Genomic DNA, 24,985 nt, shown 5'->3' on the forward strand with positions numbered 1-24,985 from the left:
CAATACAAAAGATCAATGAAACCAAGAACTGGTTCTTTGAAAGGATAAACAAGATTGATGAACCTCTCACCAGGCTCACCAAGAAACAAAGAGTGAGGACCCAAATAAACAAAATCAGAAATGAAAGAGGTGAAGTAACAACTGATTCCACTGATATAAAAAAAGATTGTAAAAAAAATACTACGAACACCTCTACTCCAACAAACTGGACAACCTCAACGAAATGGACGCATTCCTAGAAAAATACAAGCTTCCAAAACTCAACCAGGAAGAATCAAAAAACCTGAATAGACTGATAACTACTGATGAAATTGAAACAGAAATCAAAATTCTTCCAGCAAACAAAAGCCCTGGACCAGATGGCTTCACAGGGGAGTTTTACCGAACATTCAAAGAAGAACTAAAACCAATCCTTCTCAGATTATTCAAAAAAATTCAAGAGGAAAGCACACTTCCAAGTTCTTTCTATGAGGCCAGCATTACCCTAATCCCAAAACCAGATAAAGACACCACAAAGAAAGAGAATTACAAGCCAATACCCCTGATGAACACAGATGCTAAAATCCTCAACAAAATTCTAGCAAACCGGATCCAGCATTACATTAGAAAGATCATACACTATAACCAAGTGGGATTTATTCCAGGGATGCAAGGCTGGTACAATATCCACAAATCAATAAACGTTATACACCATATAAACAAATTGAGAGACAAAAATTATATAATCATATCAATTGATGCAGAAAAGGAATTTGACAAAGTCCAACACCCTTTTCTGATAAAAACACTCAGCAAAATGGGAATAGAAGGATCATACCTCAACATAATAAAAGCCATATATGAAAAAACCTACAGCCAACATAATACTCAATGGGTAAAAACTAAAACCATATCTTAAGAACAGGAACAAAACACGGATGTCCACTTTCACCACTCGTTTCAACGTAAAAGGTATTCAAATCGGAAAAGAAGAAGTAAAATTGTCCTTATTCACAGATGACATGATACTGTACATAGAAAACCCTAAAGACTCCATCAAAAAGATTTTAGGATTAATAAATGAATTCAGCAACGTAGCAGGATACAAAATTAATGCCAAGAAATCAATGGCCTTTTTATACAAAAACAGTGAACTTACAGAAAGAGAGATTATATAAACAATCCCATTTACCATTGCATACAAAAAATTAAGATACCTAGGAATAAACTTAACTAAGGAGGTAAAAGACCTCTACTCAGAAAACTACAGGAAGTTGAAAAAAGACATAAGGGAAGATTTAAACAGATGAAAGAACATACCATGTTCATAGATTGGTAGAATCAACATCATTAAAATGTCCATACTACCCAGAGCAATCTATAAATTCAACACACTTCCCATTAAAATACCAATGGCATTTTTCACATACCTAGAATGAACTCTCCAAAAATTCATCTGGAATAAAAAAAGACCCCTAACAGCTGAATGATCCTTAGAAAGAAGAACAAAGTAGGAGGAATACAATACCAGATATCAAGCTATATTACAAAGCCATGTTCTCAAAACTGCCTGGTACTGGCACAAGAACAGACATAGAGATTAATGGAATAGAATAGAGAACCCAGAAATCAACCCGAACCACTATACTCAATTAATATTTGACAAAGGAGGCAAGAACATGCAATGGAGTCAAGACAGTCTCTTCAATAAATGGTGTTGGGGAAATTGGACAGATACATGCAAAAAAATGAAATTATACCACCAACTTACACCATACACAAAAATAAACTCAAAATGGATAAAGGACTTAAATGTAAGACAGGAAACGATTAAAATACTAGAGGAATCTATAGGCATCAAAATCTCAGACATATGCCAAAGCAATTTCTTCAACGATACAGATCCTAGGGCATTGGAAACTAAAGAGAAAATAAACAAATGGGACTACATAAAAATAAAAAGCTTTTGTACAGCAAAAGAAACCATCAACAAAACAACAAGAAAGTCCACTGCATGGAGAACATATTTGCCAATGTTATCACCGGTAAGGGTTTAATCTCCAACATTTATAGGGAACTCATACAACTTAACAAAAGGAAGATAAGCAATCCAATCAAAAAAATGGGCAGAGGACCTAAATAGACACTTTTCAAAAGAGGACATTAAGAAAGTCAAGAGACATATGAAAACATGCTCAAAGTCACTAATCATCCAAGAGATGCAAATCAAAACAACAATGAGGTACGATCTCACACCTGTCAGAATGGCTATCATCAACAAATCAACAAACGACAAGTGCTGGAAAGGATGTGGAGAAAAAGGAACCCTCCTGCACTGCTGGTGGGAATGCAGACTGGTGCAGCCACTATGGAAAACCGTATGGAGTATCCTCAAAACGTTAAAAATGGAACTCCCATTTGACCCAGTGATCCCACTTCTAGGAATATATCCCAAGAAACCAGAAACACCAATCAGAAAGGATATATGCACCCTTATGTTCATAGCAGCACAATTCACCATAGCTAAGATCTGGAAACAGCCTAAGTGCCCATCAACAGATGAATTGATTAGAAAACTGTGGTACATCTACATAATGGAATATTACGCTGCTGTAAAAAAGAAGGAATTCTTACCACTTGCAACGGCATGGATGGAACTGGAGCGCTATGCTAAGTGAAATAAGCCAGACAATGAAAGAAAAATACCACATGATCTCACTCATATATGGGTAGTAAAGACCATTATAAACTGATGAACAAAAATAGATACAGAGGCAGAGCAGCATCGAACAGACTGTCAAACTACAGCGGGAGGGTCGGGGAGGGTTGGGGAGGGAGTTAAGAAATCAACCGAAGGACTTGTATGCATGCATATAAGCATAACCAATGGACACAGGACACTGGGGAGTAGGGGAGCCTGGGGGAAGGTCAAGGGGAAAAAAAGGGAGACATATGTACTACTCTTTGTAATACTGTAAGCAATAAAACAAAATTTTTTTAAAAAATGGTGTACATTTTCCCCATGGAATATTATGCAGTTGTGAAAAAAAAAGGATCTCTTACACTTTGAGACAGCATGGAGTGACCTGGAGAATATTATGCCAAGTGAAAGAAGCCAATTAGAGAAAGACAAGTGTCACATGATCTTACTCATATGTGAAATCTAATGAACACAATAAACTGGTGAAGCCTATAGATCCAGAGACATTGAAGCATGGAACATTATGATGATTCTCAGAGAGAAGGTAGGGGATGATAGGGGGAGGGGAGGAGTAATAAACCAAAGAACTTATATGCATATTCATAATCCGTGGACACAGACAATAGTGTAATGAAGGCCTGGAGGGATGGCAGGGCTGGAGTAGAGGGGGTCAATGGGGAAAAAAAGGGGGATATCTACAATACTTTCAATAATAAAGATAAATTTTTTGTTGAGAAATCAGCTGACTGTCGGATGGGTATTCCCTTGTAGGTAGCTGAGTTTCTTTCTCTTGCAGCTTTTAAGATTCTCTCTTTGTCTTTTGCTCTTGGCATTTTAATTATAATGTGTCTTGGTGTGGTCCTCTTTGGATTCTTTTTGTTTGGGGTTCTCTGCACTTCCTGGACTTTTAAGTCTATTTCTTTCACCAGGTAGGGGAAGAAGGGAGTAGCAAGAAATATTCAAAGTGATGAATACCAAAAACCTACAACCAAGATTACTTTATCCAGCAAAGCTATCATTCAGAATTGAAGGTCAGATAAAGAGCTTCACAGATAAGGAAAAGCTAAAGGAGTTCATCACCACCAAACCAGTATTATATGAAATGCTGAAAGATATCCTTTAAGAAGAGGAAGAAGAAGAAAAAGGTAAAGATACAAATTATGAAAACAAATACGCATCTATCAACAAGTGAATCTAAAAATCAAGTGAATAAATAATCTGATGAACAGAATGAACTGGTGATTATAATAGAATATGGGACACAGAAAGGGAATGGACTGACTATTCTTGGGGGGGAAGGGGTGTGGGGGATGCGGGAAGAGACTGGACAAAAATCTTGCACCTATGGATGAGGATAGTGGGTGGGGAGTGAGGGCGGAGGGTGGGGTGGGAACTGGGAGGAGGGGAGTTATGGGGGGAAAAAAGAGGAACAAATGTAATAATCTGAACAATAAAGATTTAATTTAAAAAAAGAAAAATTTTTTAAAAAGAAGACTGCTGTTCAGTGTCTGATAGATATTGAACTGACTAATTAATATCCAATAGTGCCATAAAACTATGATCTTTAGGATATGTTTTCTACTGAACACAAATCTACAGTTAATGTGTCACTTCACAGTTTAACCAAGTGAAGTCAAATGCCTGTGCATTTTCCTGCATAATTAAATAATTATTAGATGGCCCTGTTAAATCATGACATGGTAAAGACAGTCACTCTTCTGATTTATTTCTAAAATTTAAAGAACTTTTATCAATAATTTATTTGTGTAACCTCCTGGCCACCACCCTCCCTCTATCCTTCCCCTGGAGTTGAAAACAGACTTACCTGCCAGGTGGATTGTGAACTACATTATTCGCTCTCCTCTATACTGAACTGAGGTCCTCCCCATATTCATCCAATTCTTAACCTTATTTTCTGTATATAAGCTCAGCCTCTACAGATTCTTCCCCCACCCTCTTTGCTTGGTTTTTGGTGTTTGCATTTTTTTGGTTTATCTGTTTGTTCTGTGGAGTTTTCTCTCTCTCTCTCTCTCTCTCTCTCTCTCTCTCTCTCTCTCTCTCTCCCTCTCCTCTTCCTTTTTCTATTCTCTCTTACCTTTTCTTCTTTCTTCGATTTCATTTGTGCCCTCTTTTCTCACCCCGAATTCTCTTTTCTCAGGTGGTCACTCATATTGGGGTTATTAGTGTCATGAATACATTCGTGTTTTGTCACCTTTGTGTTGTGTCTTATCGAGGTGAATTTTATCCTGTCTGGACAATGTGCTAGAGAGCGAGCCACATAACCAGACACCTGGAGAGGAAACACCCCAGACCCAACTACAGAAGGAGGAAGAAGGCAGCAGTGAGGGAGAGAGCGTGAGTGAGTGAGGGAGCAAATGAAGAGTGTGTGGTCCTGTGGTGTGTGTGTGTGTGTGTGTGTGTGTGTGTGTGTGTGTGTGGCACAGTTAGATCCCACAGGACCTTCGGGGGCAGGCTAACCAACCTCGCCTAACTAGGCAGCCTCTATTACCATTGCAAACAGTACTGGGAAGACCGCTCTTCCTCAGAGGCCTCGCCTTTTTGAAGGGCAGAGCTGCCGTAACTGGGAGCCCAGCCTCACCTCCTCCCAGGGTGCCCTCAGATAGCACCTGGGACTCTACAGCCACCCCTGCCAGGAACCTGCTACCTCGCTGTGTTTCCACGGTCACTGAGTCTCCTGGCACCCTGGACGCAGGCTCCTGTGAGTTGCGAAGAGCGCTCCCATCTGACCAGCTGAGGGCACTGTGACCACACAAGCAGCAGCCCCGAGAGCCACCTGCTCCAGGCCTAAGAGCATCAGCCTCACGTGGTGTGCCCCTGTCCAAGGAGCAGCTGCGTGAGTAACCTGCTCCCCCATCTGAGGAGCACCAACCTAAGGAACTGCCTACCCCCATCTAAGGAGCAGCAGCTCCTCAAGTTGCCTGCCCATGACAGAGGAGCAATAGCCCCTCACAACCTGCCCCCATCCTAGGAGCAACAGCTGCATGTACAGCCCACCCCCATTCGAGGAGCAGCAGCTGCCTGAGCAGACCACTCACATCTGAGGAGAGGAAGCCCTAAGCAGCCAGCACAGGTCCAAGTGGCAGCAGCCACATACAGCCCACACCTGTCTGAAGAGCATCAGCCTGGTGAGTGGCCCGCCCCAGTCTGAGGAGCAGCAGCCACATGTGTAGCTCAATCCCATCTGAGGAGCAGCAGCCGCACAAGCAGCCCATCTCCCATTCGAGGAGCATCAGCCACGCGAGCAGCCCGCCCCCTTATGAGGAGCAAGAGCCCTGTGAGCAACCTGCCCCTGTTCAAGGAGCAGAAGCCACATGAGCAGCCCACCCCATCTGAGGAGCAGCAGCCGCACAAGCAGCCCATCTCCCTTCCAAGGAGCATCAACCACGCGAGCAGCCTGCCCCTGTATGAGGAGCAGGAGCCCTGCGAGCAACCTGCCCCTGTTCAAGGAGCAGAAGCCACACGAGCAGCCCACCCCATCTGAGGAGCAGCGGGTGTGCTAGCAGCCTCCCCCGACCAGCCAGAGGAGCCACCACTGCTGTGAACAGCATCCACCTGAGGACCCGCTGCCAACTGAGGAGCAGCCACTGTCGTGACCAGCTGAGGAGCAACCACAGCCCGAGAGGCCACTGCCACCCAAGGATCAGCCCCTGCATGACTCGACATCTAGATCAGTCAGTGAGATCAAAAATAGGTAGACAAAGAACCCCAAAAGGAAAGAAAAGGATTTGCCAGAAAAGAAGCTAAGTGAAACAGAGGCATGCAATATGTCAGAAAAAGAATTCAGACTAAGGGTCACACAGTTCATAAACCAGCTGGATGAAAAAAATCAACAACTTATGTAAGAATCAAGAAAAAATAAAGAGTGATATAGCTGCAATAAAAAAAAAAAAACACCATGTAGCCCTAACCAGTTGGGCTCAGTGGATAGAGCGTCAGCCTGCGGAATCAAGGGTCCCAGGATCGATTCCAGTCAAGGGCATGTATCTTGGTTGCAGGCATATACCTAGTAGGGGGTGTTCAGGAGGCAGCTGATCAATGTTTCTCTCTCATCAATGTTTCTAACTCTCTATCCCTCCCCTTGTCTCTCTGTAAAAAATCAATAACATATTTTTTTTAAAAAAAACACCATGTAAAGTTTCAACAGTAGACTAGGAAAATCAGAGGACGGAATTAGTCAGTTAGAAGACAGGGAAGCAAAACACACCCAAACTAAACTGCAATTGGAGAAAAAAATGAAAAGACAAGAGGAGAGCCTAAGGGAGGTATGGGACAACATGAAACAAAGCAACATGTAAATAATAGCCATGTCAGAACAACAGGAAGAGGAACAAGGGTTAGAAAACCAATTTGAAGAAATAATGTCATAATACTTCCCTGATGTTGGGAAGAAAAAGGGCACATAAGCACAGAGAGTCCCAAACATCAACCTGAAAAGACCCACAACAAAACACATCATAATTACTATGGCAAATGGTCAGGACAAAGACACAACCTTAAAGGCTGCAACAGAGACACACACTGTTACATACAAGGGATCTCCCATTAGATTATCAAATGATTTCTCAACAGAACATTTAACCCAAAGCCATGAAATATACATTCTTCTCAAGTGCACATGGGACACTTACAAAAATAAACCACATATTGGGTCACAAGCAAAGTCTCCCCAAATGCAAGAAGATTGAAATCATATCAAGCATCTTCTCAGACCACAATGGCATAATATTGGAAGTAAACTACAATAAAAACAATCCAAAAATTCAAACACTTGGAAGCTGACTAGCATGCTATTAAACAATGATTGGGATACCAAGGAGATCAAAGAAAAAATTAAAAACATCCTGAAAACACAACAATCCAAAATCTATGGGACACAATGAAACCAGTCCTGAGAGGGAAGTTTATAGCTCTACAGGCCTACCTCAAAAAAAAAAAAAAAAAAAAAACAAGAAAAAATGGTAGTAAATCATCTAACTCTACAACTCAAAGAATTAGAAAGAGAGCAACAAGAAAAACCCAGAGTGAGCAGAGGGCAGGAGATAATAAAATCAGAGCAGACACAAATAACATAGAGACAAAAATAAATAAATAAATACAAAAGATAAATGAAACCAAGAGCTGGTTCTTTGAAAAGATAAACAAGATTGATGAGCCAGGCTCACCAAGAAGCAAAGAGAGAGGACCCAAATAAACAAAATCAGAAATGAAAGAGTTGAAATAACAACAGAAACCACAGAAATACAAAGGATTGTTAAAAAAGTACTATGAACAACTCTATTCCAACAAACTAGACAACATGGAGGAAATGGACTTATTCCTAGAAAAATACAACCCTCCAAAACTCAATCAGGAAAATCTAAAATCTCAATAGGCCAATAACTATGGAAGAAATTGAAGCAGTCATCAAAAAAGCTTCCAGCAAACAAATGCCCAGGCTTCATAGGGGAGTGTTACCAAACATTCAAGGCAGAACTAAAACCTATCCTCCTCACACTATTCCAAAAAATTCAAGAAGAAGGAACACTTCCAAGCTCATTCTATGAGGCCAGCATCATCCTAATAAAAAAAATAAAAAAACATATAAAGACAACACAATGAAAGAAAATTACAGGCCAATAACTCTCATGAACATAGATGGCAAAATCCTCAACAAAATTCTAGCAAATAGGATCCAGCACTACATCAGAAAGATCATACACCATGACCAAGTAGGATTTATCCCAGGGATGCAAGGATGGTACACTATCCACAAATCAATAAACATGATAAATCACATAAACAAATTGAGACATAAAAATCACATAGTCATATATATTGATGCAGAAAAAGCATTTGACAAAATCTAACACCCTTTCTCGGCAAGGTGGGAATAGAAGGATCATACTTCAACATAATAAAAGCCATATATGACAAACCCACAGCCAACATCATACTCAATGGGCAAAAACTAAAACCATTCCTCCTAAGCACAGGAACAAGACAGGGATGCACACTCTCACCACTCCTGTTCAACATAGTACTGGAAGTACTAGCCATTGCGATCAGACAAGAAGAAATAAAAGGCAACCAAATTGGAAAAGAAGGAGTAAAACTGTCCTTATTCACAGATGACATAATACTGTTCATAGAAAACCCTAAAGACTCTATCAAAAAATTATTAGACTTGCCCTAACCGGTTTGGCTCAGTGGATAGAGTGTCGGCCTGTGGATGCAAGGGTCCCAGGTTCGATTCCAGTCAAGGGCATGTACCTTGTTGTGGGCACATCCCCAGTGGGGCGTGTGCAGGAGGCAACTGATTGATGTTTCTCTCTATCGATATTTCTAACTCTCTATCCTTCTCCCTTCCTCTCTGTAAAAAATCAATAAAATATATATTTTTTAAAATTATTAGACTTAATAAATGAATTCGGCAATGTAGCAGGATACAAAATTAACTCCAAGAAATCTTTGGCCTTTTTAAACACCAATAGTGAACTTACAGAAAGAGAGACTAAAAAAGCAATCCCATTTACCATCACACCAAAAAAAAAAATAGGATAGCTATAAATAAACTTAACTAAGAAGGTAAAAGACCTATAAGCTGAAAACTACAGGACACTGAAAAAAGATATAGAGGAAGACATAAACAGATGGAAGAACATACAGTGTCCATGGATTGGTGGAATCAACATCATTAAAATGGCCATACTACCTAAAGCAATCTATAGATTCAATGCACTCCCCATTAAAATACCAATGGCATATTTCACAGACCTACAACAAACTTTCCAAAAATTCATCTGGAATAAAAAGAGACTCTGAATAGCTGCAACTATCCTGAGAAAGAAGAACAAAGTAGGTGGGATCTCAATACCAGATATCAAGCTGTATTACAAAGACACTGTTCTCAAAACAGCCTGGTACTGGCACAAGAACAGACATATACATCAATGAAATAGTATAGAGAACCCAGAAATGGACCCAAACCCCTATGCTCAATTAATACTTGACAAAGGAGGCAAGAACATACAATGGAGTCAAGACAGTCTCTTCAATAAATGGTGTTGGGAAAATTTGGAGACATACATGCAGAAAAATGAAACTAGACCACCAACTTACACCGTACGCAAAAATAAACTCAAAATCTATAAAGGACTTAAACATAAGATGGGATACCATAAAAATACTAGAAGAATCCATAGGCAGCAAAATCTCAGACATATGCTGAAGCAATTTCTTCACCAATACTGCTCCTAGGGCAATGTAAACTAAAGAGAAAATAAGCAAATGAGAACACATCAAAATAAAAAGCTTTTGCACAGCAAAAGAAACCGTCAACAAAACAACAAGAAAGCCCACTGTACTGGAGAACATACAGTGTGGCCTTGACTTACGAGTGTCCCGACTAACGAGTTTTTTGAGATACCAGCTGTCTCTTGGCCGATTTTTTGCTTTGAGGTGACAGAGTAATTTGAGTCAACGAGCTCCTTAACAAGCTCGGTCTCGGAACGAATTAAACTCGCAAGTCAGGGCCCCACTGTATATGCCAATGTTATCTCCAGTAAGGGTTTAATCTCTAACATTTACAGTGAACTCATAAAACTTAACAAAAGGAAGATAAACAACCCCATCAAAAAATGGGCAACGGACCTAAGTAGATAATTTGCAAAAGAAGACGTAAGGAAGGCCAAGAGACATAAGAAAGCATTCTCAAAGTCACTAATTATCTGATGCAAATCAAAACAACAATGCGGTACCATCTCACATCTGTCAGAATGTCTTTCATCAACAAATCAACAAACCAAAGAACTTATACGTATATATGCATAACCCATGGACACAGACAATAGTGTGATGAAGGCATGGAGTGTAGGCAGGGCTGGGGGAGAGGGAGTCAATGGGGAAGGAAAGGGGGACAACTATAATACTTTCAATAATAAAGATAACTTTTTAAAAAAGTACCTGATAGATATTGAGCTGGCTAATATCCAGTAATGCCCTAAAACTATGATCTTTAGGGTATGTTTTCTACCAAACACAAACCTACAGCTACAGTTTCACTTCACAGAGGCTGGAGTTTAGGCAAAAGTACATAGCCAAGTCAAATGCCTGTGCATTTTCCTGCATAATTAAATAATTTATTTACCACTATTTACTACAGCTATTATACTCATTAAGTCATTCTTCTGATTTATTTCTAAAATTTGGAGGAATTTTATCAATAATTTATTTGTGTAACCTCCTGGCCACTCGCCTACTATCCTTCTCCTGATGTTAAAAAGAGACTTTCCCGACAGGGCGATTGTGAACTACAATATTCCCTCTCCTTTTTTATATTGTTTTTTCTACAGATAGATGCCAGACTTTTCAAATTCATGAAATAAAGGAGTCTTCCCCAAGTGGTGGGGTAGAGTTGGGTTTCTAGAACTGTCTGTCTGAGAGATATGGCAACTCGAGAGGATCTTATCAGGATGCTATAGCCACGTTTTAAATATTTCTATGCATAATAAAATTTGTATTTTAATCTCCCTTTACTTGCCTACTTTTTGCTCTCTTGGTGACTCAAAACTCAAGCAAGGAATAAGGGTGGGATTCCTTCAGATCCCACAATGCCAACAGTGACACAGAGAGAAACCCAAAGCACCAATCAGAAAGAATATATGCACCCCTACGTTCATAGCAGTGCAACTTACAATAGCTGAGATCTAGAAACAGCCCAAATGCCCATCAGTAGATAAGTAGACTAAAAATGGTGTACATTTACACCATGGAATATTATGCAGCTGTAAAAAAAAAAAAAAAAAAAAAAAAAAGGATCGCTTACACTTTGAGATAGCATGAAGGGACCTGGCGACTATTCTGCTAAGTGAAATAAACCAGTCAAAGAAAGACAAGTGTCACATGATCTTACTCATATGTGAAATACTAGTATCCTGGTGCACAAAATTCGTGCACATTAAAAAGGAATTAATTGCCCTAACTTGTTTGGCTCAGTGGATAGAGCATCGGCCTGCAGACTCAAGGGTCCCAGGTTCGATTCCGGTCAAGGGCATGTACCGTGGTTGGGGGCACATCCCCAATGGGGAGTGTGCAGGAGGCAGCTGATCAATGTTTCTCTCTTATCGATGTTTCTAACTCTCTATCCTTCTCCCTTCCTCTCTGTAAAAATCAATAAAATATATTTTTTAAAAAGGGAATTAATTAGCGAGATATTTTAATATTGCTATTTGCCCTTTCTCTACAAGAGAAGTGTAAGAGATGAAAGGAAATTAGTAAAATGCATATGAAAATAATATATAAATTTATTAATAAATAAACAGTGACAAAAGGATATGACAACAGAGGCATGATATAAAAAACAACAAAAATATGATGTGAAAACAACAAAAACATGATAAGAAAACAACAAAAACATGATATAAAAACAACAGTGATGCCAACAATGACTGATAAAGTGGTTAAACTTATTCTAATATCTCCCTGTACACCACATTAAGAGTGAAAACACTTTCAGAGTGCTTGACTAATTTCCCTTGTGATGAAGTACTTAGAACTTTAACTAACATCAAATGCTCTTCAAACTCGAGAGAAAGCAACATATAACTGACCATGTGCAAAAACGAGTTCAGGTAGGAAAATGCCTACTTTGTTTAGAGTTTGTCCTTGTGATTTATTAATAGTCATCACAAATGCCGGCATCATGGGAAACCGTCGTCGAATCAATTTAAATGGGAGGCCAGTGTCAGATGGGGACAAATTAATTCTTGGAATCAGAACAGCCTCTCCCTCTGCAAATCCTGTTAACACTTCAGCTTCAATAATGTTAGGTCGTAATCTTTTGATAATAAATCTGGTACCATTACAAAAGACCCCATTTACTATTGAGATTTCTCAACAGCATGATGATTGCACCCACTTTCAATTTTAATTTATGACACGACATTCCCAAAGGAGTAATATTATTAAGAAATTCGATGGGAAAATTTTCCTTTACAGCATCATCTGTGGAATCAATGGAATCATCACTCAAATATGTGTGAAAATCTCCATCGAGTATATCCAAATTTTCTTCATTTAATTTTTGAACATGCTCATTTTTTGGACAAAGAATTGCACGTTTAGATATATTTTTAATATTATCTATAGCAGTGGTTCTCAACCTTGGCTGCACATTAGAATCACTTGGAATTTTTTAAAATCCTGATTCCTGGGCCTCATCCTCCGGAAATTGTTTCTTTGTTATGGGGTGGGGCCACAACATTAGTAACAAAGAAACAGAATTAAAACTTTATTGTGGGGAGCCGCTATAGTGTTTTCACAGATTCAAGCCTTGGACTGATGAGAGGGCACAGTCCTCTCATTGCCAAGTGAAAGTCCCAGCTTGGAGGGAAGGGTCCTCCCAGCACAATTATAGCCAACAGCTGTAGTTGTAAGCTTAAACCTATGGTCTGAACACATGGCCCCACGTGCCTGAGTGATGTAGGTTTGATAGAGTTCAGGTGCATGTAGTTGAGTAGGACTGAAACCCAGGAGAATGTTGTAAACATCTTGGGCATGCCCTTACTTTGCCTCGTAGCATCTGCTATAAAATAAAGTCATGGCTGTGGGTGTGGTCGCAGTCTCTCAGAGAAGCAGCGTCCCACCGAGACCTGGCTTTCATTCTCTTGTCTGTCTTTTCTAAGCCTTTCAGCCGCCCCCACTCAGGTTCACCCTTGGCTGTGCTGGCACGGGGCACACTTTAGAAAGTTCTGCCTCCATGCTCCGAGGGCGGGTTCCTGCCTCAAACCCTGCCCTTACAGGAAATAGCTCTGGGAAATAGCTCAGGGGAGGGCACAGCCTTGCCAACACAACCCATGAAGGACGGACTTCCTTCCTCTTGGTTGAGGTGGTTCTGGTCCTGATGAACACAACCCAGGTTTTTTATATAAGTAGATAATGAACAGAAAAAACTGATGTACCATGTAGATCCGAGGAATAGAAGCATGGAACAGAGTGATGATTCTCAGAGGGAAGGTAGGGGAGGTTGGGGGGTGGGGGAGAGTGATAAACCAAAGAACTTATATACATATATGCATAATCCATGGACATAGACAATAATGTGATGAAGGCCTGGAGGGTCAGCAGGGCTGGGGTAGAGGGGATCAGTGGGGGAAAAAGGAGCACATCTACAATACTTTCAATAAAAAACATAAATTTTTTTTTAAAAAGAAGACTGCTGTTCAGTATCTGATATATATTGAACTGGCTAATGTCCAATAGTGCCCTAAAACTAAGATCTTTAGGGTATGTTTTCTACCGAACACAAACCTACAGCTACAATTTCACTTCACAGAGGCTGGAGTTTAGGCAAAAGTACATAGCCAAGTCAAATGCCTGTGCATTTTCCTGCACAATTAAATAATTTATTTACAGCTATTTACTACAGCTATTATACTCATTAATTCATTCTTCTGATTTATTTCTAAAATTTGGAGGACTTTTATCAATAATTTATTTGTGTAGCCTCCTGGCCACTCTCCTACTACCCTTCCCCTGGGGTTGAAAACAGACTTACCGGACAGGTGGATTGTGAACTACAATATTCCCTCTCCTGTTTTATATTGTTTTTTCTACAGACAGATGTCAGACTGTTCAAATTCATGAAACAAAAGAGTTTGGGGTAGAGCTGGGTTTCTAGAACTGTCTATCTGAGAGATATGGATAACTCGGGAGGTTCTTATCAGGATGTTCAAAGCCACGTTTTAAATATTTCTATCTATAATAAAATCGGTATTTTAATCTCCCTCTACTTGCCTACATTTTGCTCTCTTGTTGACACAAAACTCAAGGAAGGAATAAGTGTGGGATCCCTTCAGACCCCACAATGCCAATAGTGACCCAGAGATACAAACATGGTGTGCATATAATGCGGTTTTATACATTGGTAGCCAAATGTGGCAATACACTTCAAAATTCTAATATGTAAGTGGGTTTTACAACAGAAATTCCTCTTCTGATCAGTTAAACAGAAAAAATCAATGATGTTTATTTAAAATGAGATTTTTAATAAATGAATTTCAATAATGAAATATGGGAACTTTCTTAGATAATGGCTTGCACATAAAAAGAGTACCATACAGAAAAATTATGATATAAAGATGTATTTTTACCCTGGTAAAGTATGTATGGTTGTCGGATTAGAAATGTTGTCTATGCTACTTTCAAGATTTTTTTTTCATAGGAAATGCAGACAAAGCAATTTTGTTGTCTTTTCTTAACAATTCATTTTCTATGGGTTGGAGAGTAGCCAGAAATCTTGTCATCATACAATTATTGTTCTGCACTTGGAATGTGTTTCTTAAAATTGTTGCATCTTATTGTCTCCAAGGACACTATTCCCACTGCTCCCTCTAGGTATTTTCCCAAAATTCAGTGCATATTAAAATAATTAGTCATGTTGGAACTTGGTCACAAGGGCCCTTTATTTATCCACACAGAGGGCCCCTGTACATCCATAAGAGTCTGAGATTATAAAAGTCATCTTAATCGTCCTTCACTGTGTAAAAATCTTTTCCCAGAAAAATCAGAATCATCTCATTCAAAATCTTCTTTAAAAATTACATTCTATTTCTCAGACATTTAAAATACATGACTTTTTATTTTTGCTCTCCAATATAAGAAAATGTTCCCTTGGTTTAAAGTAAAATAGAATCTTTAGTGAGAAGCTTTGGGCACTTTCCACTAGAAAACAATTATCCATGAATGTGTACGTCGTCATGGGAGGAGCATTCGGACACGTTAACTGACCCCACTTATACTTTCAGTTGCACCTTCGGGACTACCAGGATTACACAGTCAACTGAAGCCAGGATTACCTTCCAAAAGAGTAAGTATGTTCTTGTTTGGCACTTTCAGCTTCTTTTATCATTCAAAGTTCTAGCTCCTTAGCCCTGAAAAATATGAATAATCTGCTTAAAAATCAGAGACAGCAATATTGGGTGTCTCTGAAAAATGAAATAGTTATTTCTAATGTTAATTTGTATTATAAAAAATAAATCTGAAGGGATTATATGTATTTAAAATATTTATTACATGTATCATTAGAGAGAGGTCAATACCTGCTCACTCTTTATCCTTAATATCTGTAACACTACCTGTAATATTATAGATTCTCAATAAATACCTTCTGAATGAATGTATGAGTGTGCATAGCAATATTATATACATTATTATCAGAAATGTTGTTTTTAGAAATCAATGAGCTCATTATAATTTCAAATATTCCTTTAAATATACTAAATAGAAAATTAACCTGAATGAAAGTGGTCTACCAGAACATTCACTTAAATTTTTGTATAACAGAACCAAAATTGAATTTGGTCTGAAGGGCCCTTTACTTATCCACACAGAGGGCCCCTGTACATCCTTAAGAGCCTGAGATAATAAAAGTCATCTTAATCTTCCTTCACTGTGTAAAAATCGTTTCCCAGAAAAATCAGAACTCATCTTTCAAAATCTTCTAAAAAACAATCTTATATTTCAGTGATTTGGTACCACTTAAATTTTGGTATTGGTGATTGGAAAAGACCGTGAGTATAAGAATGTGGAACAATGCTCTGAGTTAACATGCCACAGTGAAGTATTGAGAGCTTAAGAATTTTCTCAGTTTGGTTCAAAAGGTCAATTCCTACATGACACTATCTGAAAAGGTACCTGATTAGCAGCTAATTATTTCTCCTCCTCAGCCTAGATTAATGCTCCTTTTCTCCAGAGATGCCTGTAAACCATAGATAATTCTCTGTCTCTAGCACTCTAATGCTGATATTTGTTACTGCCTTGATTGAAACAACTTGCCTCGATTCACCAGACCTTAGGAAAACACACCTGTAGCTTTCTTGTGGGGTAGAGATTGCTAGAAATAAGTGAAGACATTAATATACCAAACTAATTAAATTTCTCATGGAAAATTCTTTTCTCTTTGAAATGAAGTGAAATCGAAAGACATAGAATATGTAAATCTATATACAAATGGAAATAGCTGCTCTTGTAATTAAGTGTTAATGGGGGTTGAGAAAGAAATGTGAAGTACTTATTGCCTCATGTTCAAACTGCAGTCTCTAAACTCTGCCCTTAGCATTTCTTCACAGGACATTGAACAGGTTATAAGACACACCAAAATTCACAAAATTCATAAAGAATGCAGGAACTGTCCTAGTCATTGTTGCTCAGCGGTTAGAGTGAAGGGTGTAGGTTTTGATTCCTGGTGAAGAGGTGGTATCTGGGTTGCAGGTTCATCCCAGGCCTGAGACAGGGCACCTGTCAGAGGCAACTAATGCATGTGTCTGTCTCACTCTCTTCCTACCCCTCCCTCACTTCCACTCTCTCTACAGATCAATGGAAAAAATTATTCTATGGTGAGGATTAACAAACAAAAGGATGCAGAAAAAACAATAGTGTAGTGGTCACTGATTAGTGCCCTCACACATTAGCATAAGTATTACAGCAGGTGATGGGATGGGAGGGAGGAGGAGGAAGTGAAAGGAGACAAAGCTTTAACTGACTATCTGCCAGGCAGTTAGTAAACAATAGGAATCAACAATCACAATGATTCCATGAACTAAATATTATGGAGGAAACTGAGCCAGAAGAGAAAAGGGAAATGAGAACTCCACAGTCTTACTCTAGAGGCTAAAATACCTTTAAAACACATGTTAAAGAAAATATGGCAAATATGATAGTCATTCTTTCTTGATTTCCACAAACTTTTAAGGAACCCTTACTATGTCCCTGGAGATAAGCTTGCTGCTTGGGACAAAACAATGTCAAAATAAAATTTGTTTATATAGTTTGACAATTTAATCACCAGAGAATAATAAATAATAATCACAGTCCACTATGGGAATAGTAAGAAGAAAAGATACATGTATATTAAACAGTTATAGATAGAATCCTGGTGGAATTAATGCCTAAACCAAAACTCAAAATAGGGATAGAGCAGTTAGAGATTACAAGTGTAGAGATCATTAAAAACAAAAGGACCATCATCTGAGAAACTCCACAGGTAATTTTAAGCATCGTCGTTAATGGAAACCGCTAGTAGATAAGTCTAGGGAAGCAAATTGAATCAGGAGAGATGACACCAGCAGCCCAACTCTATAGGTCATACTCTTAATCACTATGATATACTGTCTCTTGCTGGGAGTCAACGCAAGTACCCGAGTAGGAAAAAACAAGACATGAGGGAAATTTTGTGGACTGATAGCATAAATATTAGAAAGCTCTCCATATGCTAACTAAGAAGCTTAATGTTTATAATGAGGGCAATAAAAAGAGTGATTGAAAGAATTAAAATTAATGTTTCAGTTACAAAACTCCATTTCACTCTAAAAAAAGAAATATTTTTCATAAACATAGTATCAGTCTTCCCTTCCTACCAAACTCCACCACCTAACTCTAATGAATCATCGTCATGCATTTGTGCTGCCTCCCACAACCCAGGTTCAGGTGGTTCTGGAACAATTACATCATTTCGATGTGATAAGAAGTAAAGATGTCAGTATCCATCCTCTGTTCTGGTCCGCAAACATCTATTCATGTGCATCACAGCCTTGGATCTTTTGTTTCCCTTGCCCATATAACTCTTAAGATCTAGTAGTTCTCTATATAAGTTATAAGACACCGATAGTGTTACTGTGGCAAATTGCAGTGCAGGAAAATTTGTCAAGTATCTAAGGTTTGTCTTTAGTTTTATGTCACACTAGACAAGAGAACACCCTTTTGCTAATTCTACACCAATCTTTCAAATGGGAAGACTATGTGACTTTCTAAGGCTATTTTGCCTGTGTTCAAGGAGCAACTAAATTATTGTTCCCCTTAGATCTCTACAAGGAGAAGTAACTGCAGAAATCTATCTCATTTTTCTTTCTGCTATTCTGGCTCCATGTTAGTGGAAAACACCAACTGATTTGTCTAAGCTATTCCTCAACTTTCTTATCCTCTGAAAAAGAAATTTTATAAATTCTCTAAGGATGAGAAATTTTGTTCTTACTCATTACTCTGAATAAAATATTTATTGCCTGGAATATTTCTCTTTTTTAAAATATATTTTATTGGTTTTTTACAGAAAGGAAGGGTGAGTGATAGAGAGTTAGAAACATCGATGAAAGAGAGAAACATTGATCAGCTGCCTCCTGCATACTGCCTACTGGGGATGTGCCCGTAACCAAGGTACATGCCCTTAAACAGAATGGAACCTGGGACCCTTGAATCCGCAGGCCGATGCTCTATCCACTGAGCCAAACCGGTTAAGGCTGGAATATTTCATTAACCTAAATGCTTGATGCATTTGAAATTCAACCCATTAATGCAATTCTTTTTCTCCTCTTCTCAACTCTTACCTAAAGCCAACATTAATTAACTTCCATTTAACTGAGAGGCAGATCAAGAGTTTCAAAGAAATACATAGTGTGGGGTTAATGTCAGTGCAAAAATATTGTCCACAACACATAGGGGAGAGTTAATCACATCTGGGCTTTAGAAAGATGATTCTGATTGCATTAATTTTTAAATACTGAATGGGAAAAGCAAAGATATATGTGAATTGTATGTTAACATGTTTCTGCAATATTTTAGCTATGAGATAAAGACACTGAGATAAAGACACCAAGAGTAAAAGTAGTGTTGTGAGAGAGAATAAAAGGAACAAATTAAAAAGATAACAAAAATGGCAGAACATGCCAAACACAGAAAATGAGAGTAAAGTAAAAAAGAACAATAAATATTGTTTTTAAATGAGACTTATTGTAGACATGGAAGAAAACACAGTCATGAGTGCCACATTAAAAGTCTTGAAATATGCACATCTAGAGGACTCTCAGTAGAAAATCATAAGATAACAACATAAGAATCCCAATACTGAACAGTAATCAATGGTCGCCTAATTCCAGATGCAGTTGTACATATTTTATCTATATTATCTAAATTTTTCATTATAACCCTGAGATATACATATTATTTTATCTGAAGTTTGCACATACACACATAAATAAACCACAAGACAAGGAAATTAATCAAATTGCTCAAGGACTCTCAGGTTTTTTTTTAAAAAAAGGAAAAGTGTAAGATCAAATCATCTAAGTCTAGATCTAGATGTCTAAGAATAAGTTGAAGTCAGAATACTGTAACATTTTCCTGCAGATGTAAAGGATCATCAGCCTACTTGAAATCACCCTATTTAGAGGGCAGAGTAAAAGAGATATTGATTAGAAAAAATATTTCAGGTGCACCAACAAATTAAAAAAGGAAAAGGAGCTATGAAGGAGAATGGAAAAAATAGACAAAATAATAGGAAGAAATTCAGGATAATGTGAGATGGTAGAAAGTAAGCTGCAAAGACTTTCGTAAGTTCACGTTTTATATGCAGAAGAGAACTTGAGTTAAATCAAGTCTGGAGTTTGTTTAATGATTGAAACAAGAGGGAGGCTAGTGGTGATGTTAGTTAGAGCAGTTTAAATGATGCAAAGACCACATGAGATTTTGAATAAATGGTTAATATGACAGAGAAGACAATTTTTAAGGAGATAAGTGAGAATGTTGTAGTATGCTTGAGAAATTGCTAAACCTTGTTAAACCCAATATTGCTAAATGATATTTATAATGGATGGTAGTGTGTATTTCAAGCTGAAATAGGCTGACCCAAAACATTTAAAAACCAAGATATTGCTCTTCAGCTCTATACATATACTTCAAATGTTCCCTTATTTGTCGGTCAAAAATTTCAAAGTAAATATATACAACAAAAAGTGAAAATGTCATTGTCAAAAGTGTTTAGAAAGAAATAATGGAAAAAACATAAATAAGAAAAAATTCAATATCAAAGCTCTGGTCTTAACTATAATGCTTTGATAGGAAAAGGGCTCTCAAAATCTAGAGAAAAATGAAACCACAGATGTACCACAGTTTTTTAATCCTCTCATCGGCTGATGTGCACTTAGGTTGTTTCCAAATCTTAGCTATTCTAAATTGTGCTGCTATGAACATAACGGTGCAAATATTCTTTCTTATTGATGCTTCTGATTTCTTAGAATATATTTCAATAAGTGGAATTACTGGGTACAATGGGAGTTCCATATTTACTATTGAGGAAACAAAGCAGATAGTTAAAAGACATTAGGGTTTTCACTGTCAAACGAATTTAAAAGGAATTTAATTAACCAAAGTAGGTAATTCCAGATTTCTGCTGTAAGCTGGGGGGAAATTTTTTTTGTAGCAGAAGGAAATCCTAAAAAGCACAAAAATGTATAACATAGATATTCTAACAATAGAAATAAAATATAGCCAATGGTAATATTAATGATACAAAATACGTATGTTTGAAATAAATTGCCTGTGAGGAAAACAAAAAAAAAATGGATTGTAACACATTTTAATGAATCTTTAAGAGCATGAATCCAATAAAAATGTTTTAAACACACATCAGAGAAACTCCACTGGATAAGTTGAAACAGAAAAAACTATGTGATAAGCATTCATTGTCAGTTTAATTGCTAATACACATGTAAATTTTAATGCAAGGTTTTTCTTAGCAAAGGTCAATGTTAATTTTTTTAAAAACTTTTCTGCTAGAAGCATTTCTGGAGCTAGGGAGTAGGGAAAAGTCAGAATAGTAGATCCAAAGCAACTTCTAGGAAGTAGGGGGAAGTCAGAATAGTAGATCCAATAGCAATTTTTAGGACTTGCTTTCATTGATGTTTATAATATAACTAGAGGCCTGGTGCACAAAAATTTGTGCACTCAGGGGGGGAGAGGGGGTCCCTCAGCCCGTCCTGTTCCCTTTCGCAGTCTGGGACCCCTCAGGAGATAATGACCTGCTGGCTTAGGCCTGCTCCCGGGTGGCAGAGGGCACACCCAATCCCTAGGTGCAGCCCATGGTCAGGCTCAGAGCAGGGCCGATTGGGAGTTGGGGCACTGCTCCCTGTCATGCACAGAGCAGGGCGGATTGGAAGGTTGCGATGCCACCCCTAGTCATGCTCAGGGTAGGGCCGATTGGGGGGTTGAGGCACTGCCCCCTGTCACACTCAAGGCAGGGTCGATAGGGAAGTTGCAGCATCACCCCCTGTCACGCACAGAGCAGGGCAGATTAGGGGGTTGAGGAGCTTCCCCCCTGTCACTCACAGAGTAGGGCCCATAGGGGAGTTGGGGCGCTGCCCCCTGTCATGCACAGAGCAGGGCCCTTCAGAGGGGTTGGGGCTCCGTACCCTGTCACACACAGAGCAGGGTCGATCAGGGGGTTGAGCAGCTTCCCTCTGTCACGCACAGAGCAGGGTCCATAAGGGAGTTGGGGAGCTCGCCCCTGTCACTCACAGAGTAGTTGGGGCACCACCCCCTGTCATACACAGAGCAGGGCCGATCAGGGAGTTGGGACGCCGCCACTGTCACACTCAGGACAGGGTCTATGGGGAGGTTATGGCTCTACCCCGTCACACACAGAGCAGGGCCCGTGGGGGTGGGGTGGGGTTGCCGCCCTCTATCACCCACAGAGCAGGGCCAATCAGGGGGTTGAGGCTCTGCACCCTGTCACACACAGAGTCGGAGGGCAATCAGGGGGTTGGGGAGGTTCCCCCTATCAGGCACAGAGCAGGGCTGATCAGGGGGTTAGGGCACCTTCTCCTGTCATGAACAGAGCAGGGCGGATAGGGAGGTTGTGGCCCCGCCCCTTGTCACACACAGAGCCACAGGGCGATCAGGGGGTTTGGGCGCTGCCCCCTGTCATGCTGATCCCGGTGCTGGGAGGCATATTACCCTTTTACTATATAGAATAGAGTCCTGGTGCACGGGTGGGGGCTGACTGGTTTGCCCTGAAGGGTGTCCTGGATCAGGTTGGGGGTCCCCACTGGGTTGCCTGGCCAATCTGGCTTAGGAGCTGAGGGCCATTTTCAAGCTGGTGGGTGACTGAAGCTCCAAACAGCTCCTTTTTTTCTTTTTTCTTTTTTTATTCTGGGCCAGCTTTAGCTCTGAGGCTTTGGCTGCTGAAAGCTGGTTTCTGGCCTTGGTTTATGATCTGTATGTGATACAATGTTGTGGTCCAGCTGGCTGAAGCCCAGCTGACTAACACAGGTTTCTGGGGTTTTGTTTAGCTTCTATATTTGCAACATAGTTGCTTAGAATTGCAGCTGAGAGACCAGCAAGTGAGGCGGGGAACGTTGGAGTCCGCAGTCACTGGAGCAAGCAAGCCTCCCTGTTTGCTTCAGTGCATGGCTGCTGGCCGCCATCTTGGCTGGCAGTTAATTTGCATATCGCCCTGATTAGCCAATGGGAAGGGTAGCTGCTGTATGGGTAATTACCATGTTTCTCTTTTATTAGATAGGATATGTCAAACCGACACCAATTACAGTTAAATTGTAATTAGAAGCAGCAGTGCGAATATGTGCTTTCAATATGAACAGTCAGTTTATGTGACACAAAGAGGTAATCAAACATTGGCATGTATAATATGCTTACTTCCCCACTGATCTAGGAATCACTCTCTGGTTTACTTCTCTTGAGGTTAAAAGAAGACCAGGACTCTGGAGTTCCTCATATAAAGTCTTATTATTTGAAGCAGAATGGGCAAAAGACAATAATCAAGGATGAAAAACCAAACTACAGTAACAACCTTCATCTTGCTGGGACTGACCGAAAACACTCCTCTGAAAATATTGCTGTTTATCTTTCTATTTCTTTCCTACGTGTTGAGTATATCTGGAAACCTAACCATCATCACCCTCACTCTGATTGATTCCCACCTAAAAACACCAATGTATCTCTTCCTTCAAAATTTCTCCTTCTTAGAAATTTCTTTCACAACTGCCTGTGTTCCCAGATTCCTATATAGCATATTATCTGGGGACAAGTCCATTACCTACAATGCTTGCTTCAGTCAACTCTTCTTTACAGACCTCTTTGTAGTAACGGAATTTTTTCTTCTGGCTGCCATGTCCTATGATCGCTACGTGGCCATCTGCAAACCCCTGCATTACACCACCATCATGAACAGCAGAGTCTGCAAGAACATCATTTTCTCCTGTTGGGTAGCAGCACTGATGACCATTCTCCCACCATTTAGTCTGGATTTGGGCCTGGAATTCTGTGATTCGAACTTCCTTGATCATTTTCTCTGTGATGTCTCTCCTCTCCTGAAGATCTCTTGCTCAGACACCTGGTTGATAGAACAGATGGTTATCGTGTGTGCTGTGTTGACATTCATTATAACCTTCATATGTGTGGTTCTTTCCTACATTTATATCATCAGGACTATCCTAAGGTTTCCCTCTGCCCAGCAAAGAAAAAAGGCCTTTTCCACGTGTTCTTCCCACATGATTGTGGTTTCCATTACTTATGGAAGCTGCATCTTCATTTATGTCAAACCATCTGCAAAGGGTGAGGTAGCTATAAATAAAGGGGTTTCACTCCTTATTACTTCCATTTCTCCCATGTTGAACCCCTTTATTTATACACTGAGAAACAAGCAAGTGAAACAAGCTTTCCATGACTCAACTAAAATGATGGCATTCCTTTTAAAGATGCAGAGGGAAAAGAGTCAGTGAATCTAAATAAAAGGAAGGATAAATGGGCAGAAAACCCGAAGCTTCTAATATTATTTGTCTCTGCATGACTTATTCTCCAGTCATATCAACATTCTCCTATGTTTTACTTGTTTACTGTATCCTGTCTTCATTTTTTTACTTCTTATTAAAACTAAATTCTAAGGTATTTATGCTTACTATTTGTTAGAAATTTCTGTTTTTGCCAAACATTTTGGTGGCTATCCATGGAAACACAGTACAACACATTTTTCTGTCATATTTGTACATTATAAGAGGTGACTATGTAGCCTGTATTATAGCTAAGAGAATGGGTGTGGAAGCGATGTGCACTGTTTCTAGACCTGTGATACTTAAATATTCAATTGTTAATCCACCATCCCTGTTCCCCATCTACTGCCCAGATGTCCACATTTCAATACCTTTGTAAGCTTTATGACGATAATGAATGAGCTTGATCTTTCATCTCTAGTATAGTCTTCACCAAAAGGACAGGCTATCACAGCAAGATTGATAAAGCTTCTCCTCTACTTCAGCTCCAGTCAGCTGTGATCTCATTTGACAGGTAAAGTATTACAGAACTATTCCTGCCACATACTAAGGGAGAAATACTCAGAGTTAGTTCTGATTTGGCTACATTAGTACAATTATGACCCATCCTCAAATATTGTTAGAAATACATTCTGTTAACATTTTTTTAATGCTTTTATTTATGTTTTTTAATTTTATTGATTTCAGAAATAGG

General features: G+C 39.2%; 1 protein-coding gene across 1 annotated transcript; it reads left to right on the forward strand.

The window, feature by feature from the left end:
- The first annotated feature begins 23,286 nt into the window (after positions 1 to 23,286).
- On the forward strand, positions 23,287 to 24,243 carry LOC102436921 (olfactory receptor 6C2-like). The gene has a single exon (XM_006101326.1). It carries the CDS (start codon positions 23,287 to 23,289, stop codon positions 24,241 to 24,243), a length of 957 nt encoding a protein of 318 aa, XP_006101388.1.
- Positions 24,244 to 24,985: the final 742 nt, after the last annotated feature.

This window comes from Myotis lucifugus, unplaced genomic scaffold (genome assembly GCF_000147115.1).
Source record: "Myotis lucifugus unplaced genomic scaffold, Myoluc2.0 scaffold_350, whole genome shotgun sequence".
Lineage (NCBI taxonomy): Eukaryota > Metazoa > Chordata > Mammalia > Chiroptera > Vespertilionidae > Myotis > Myotis lucifugus.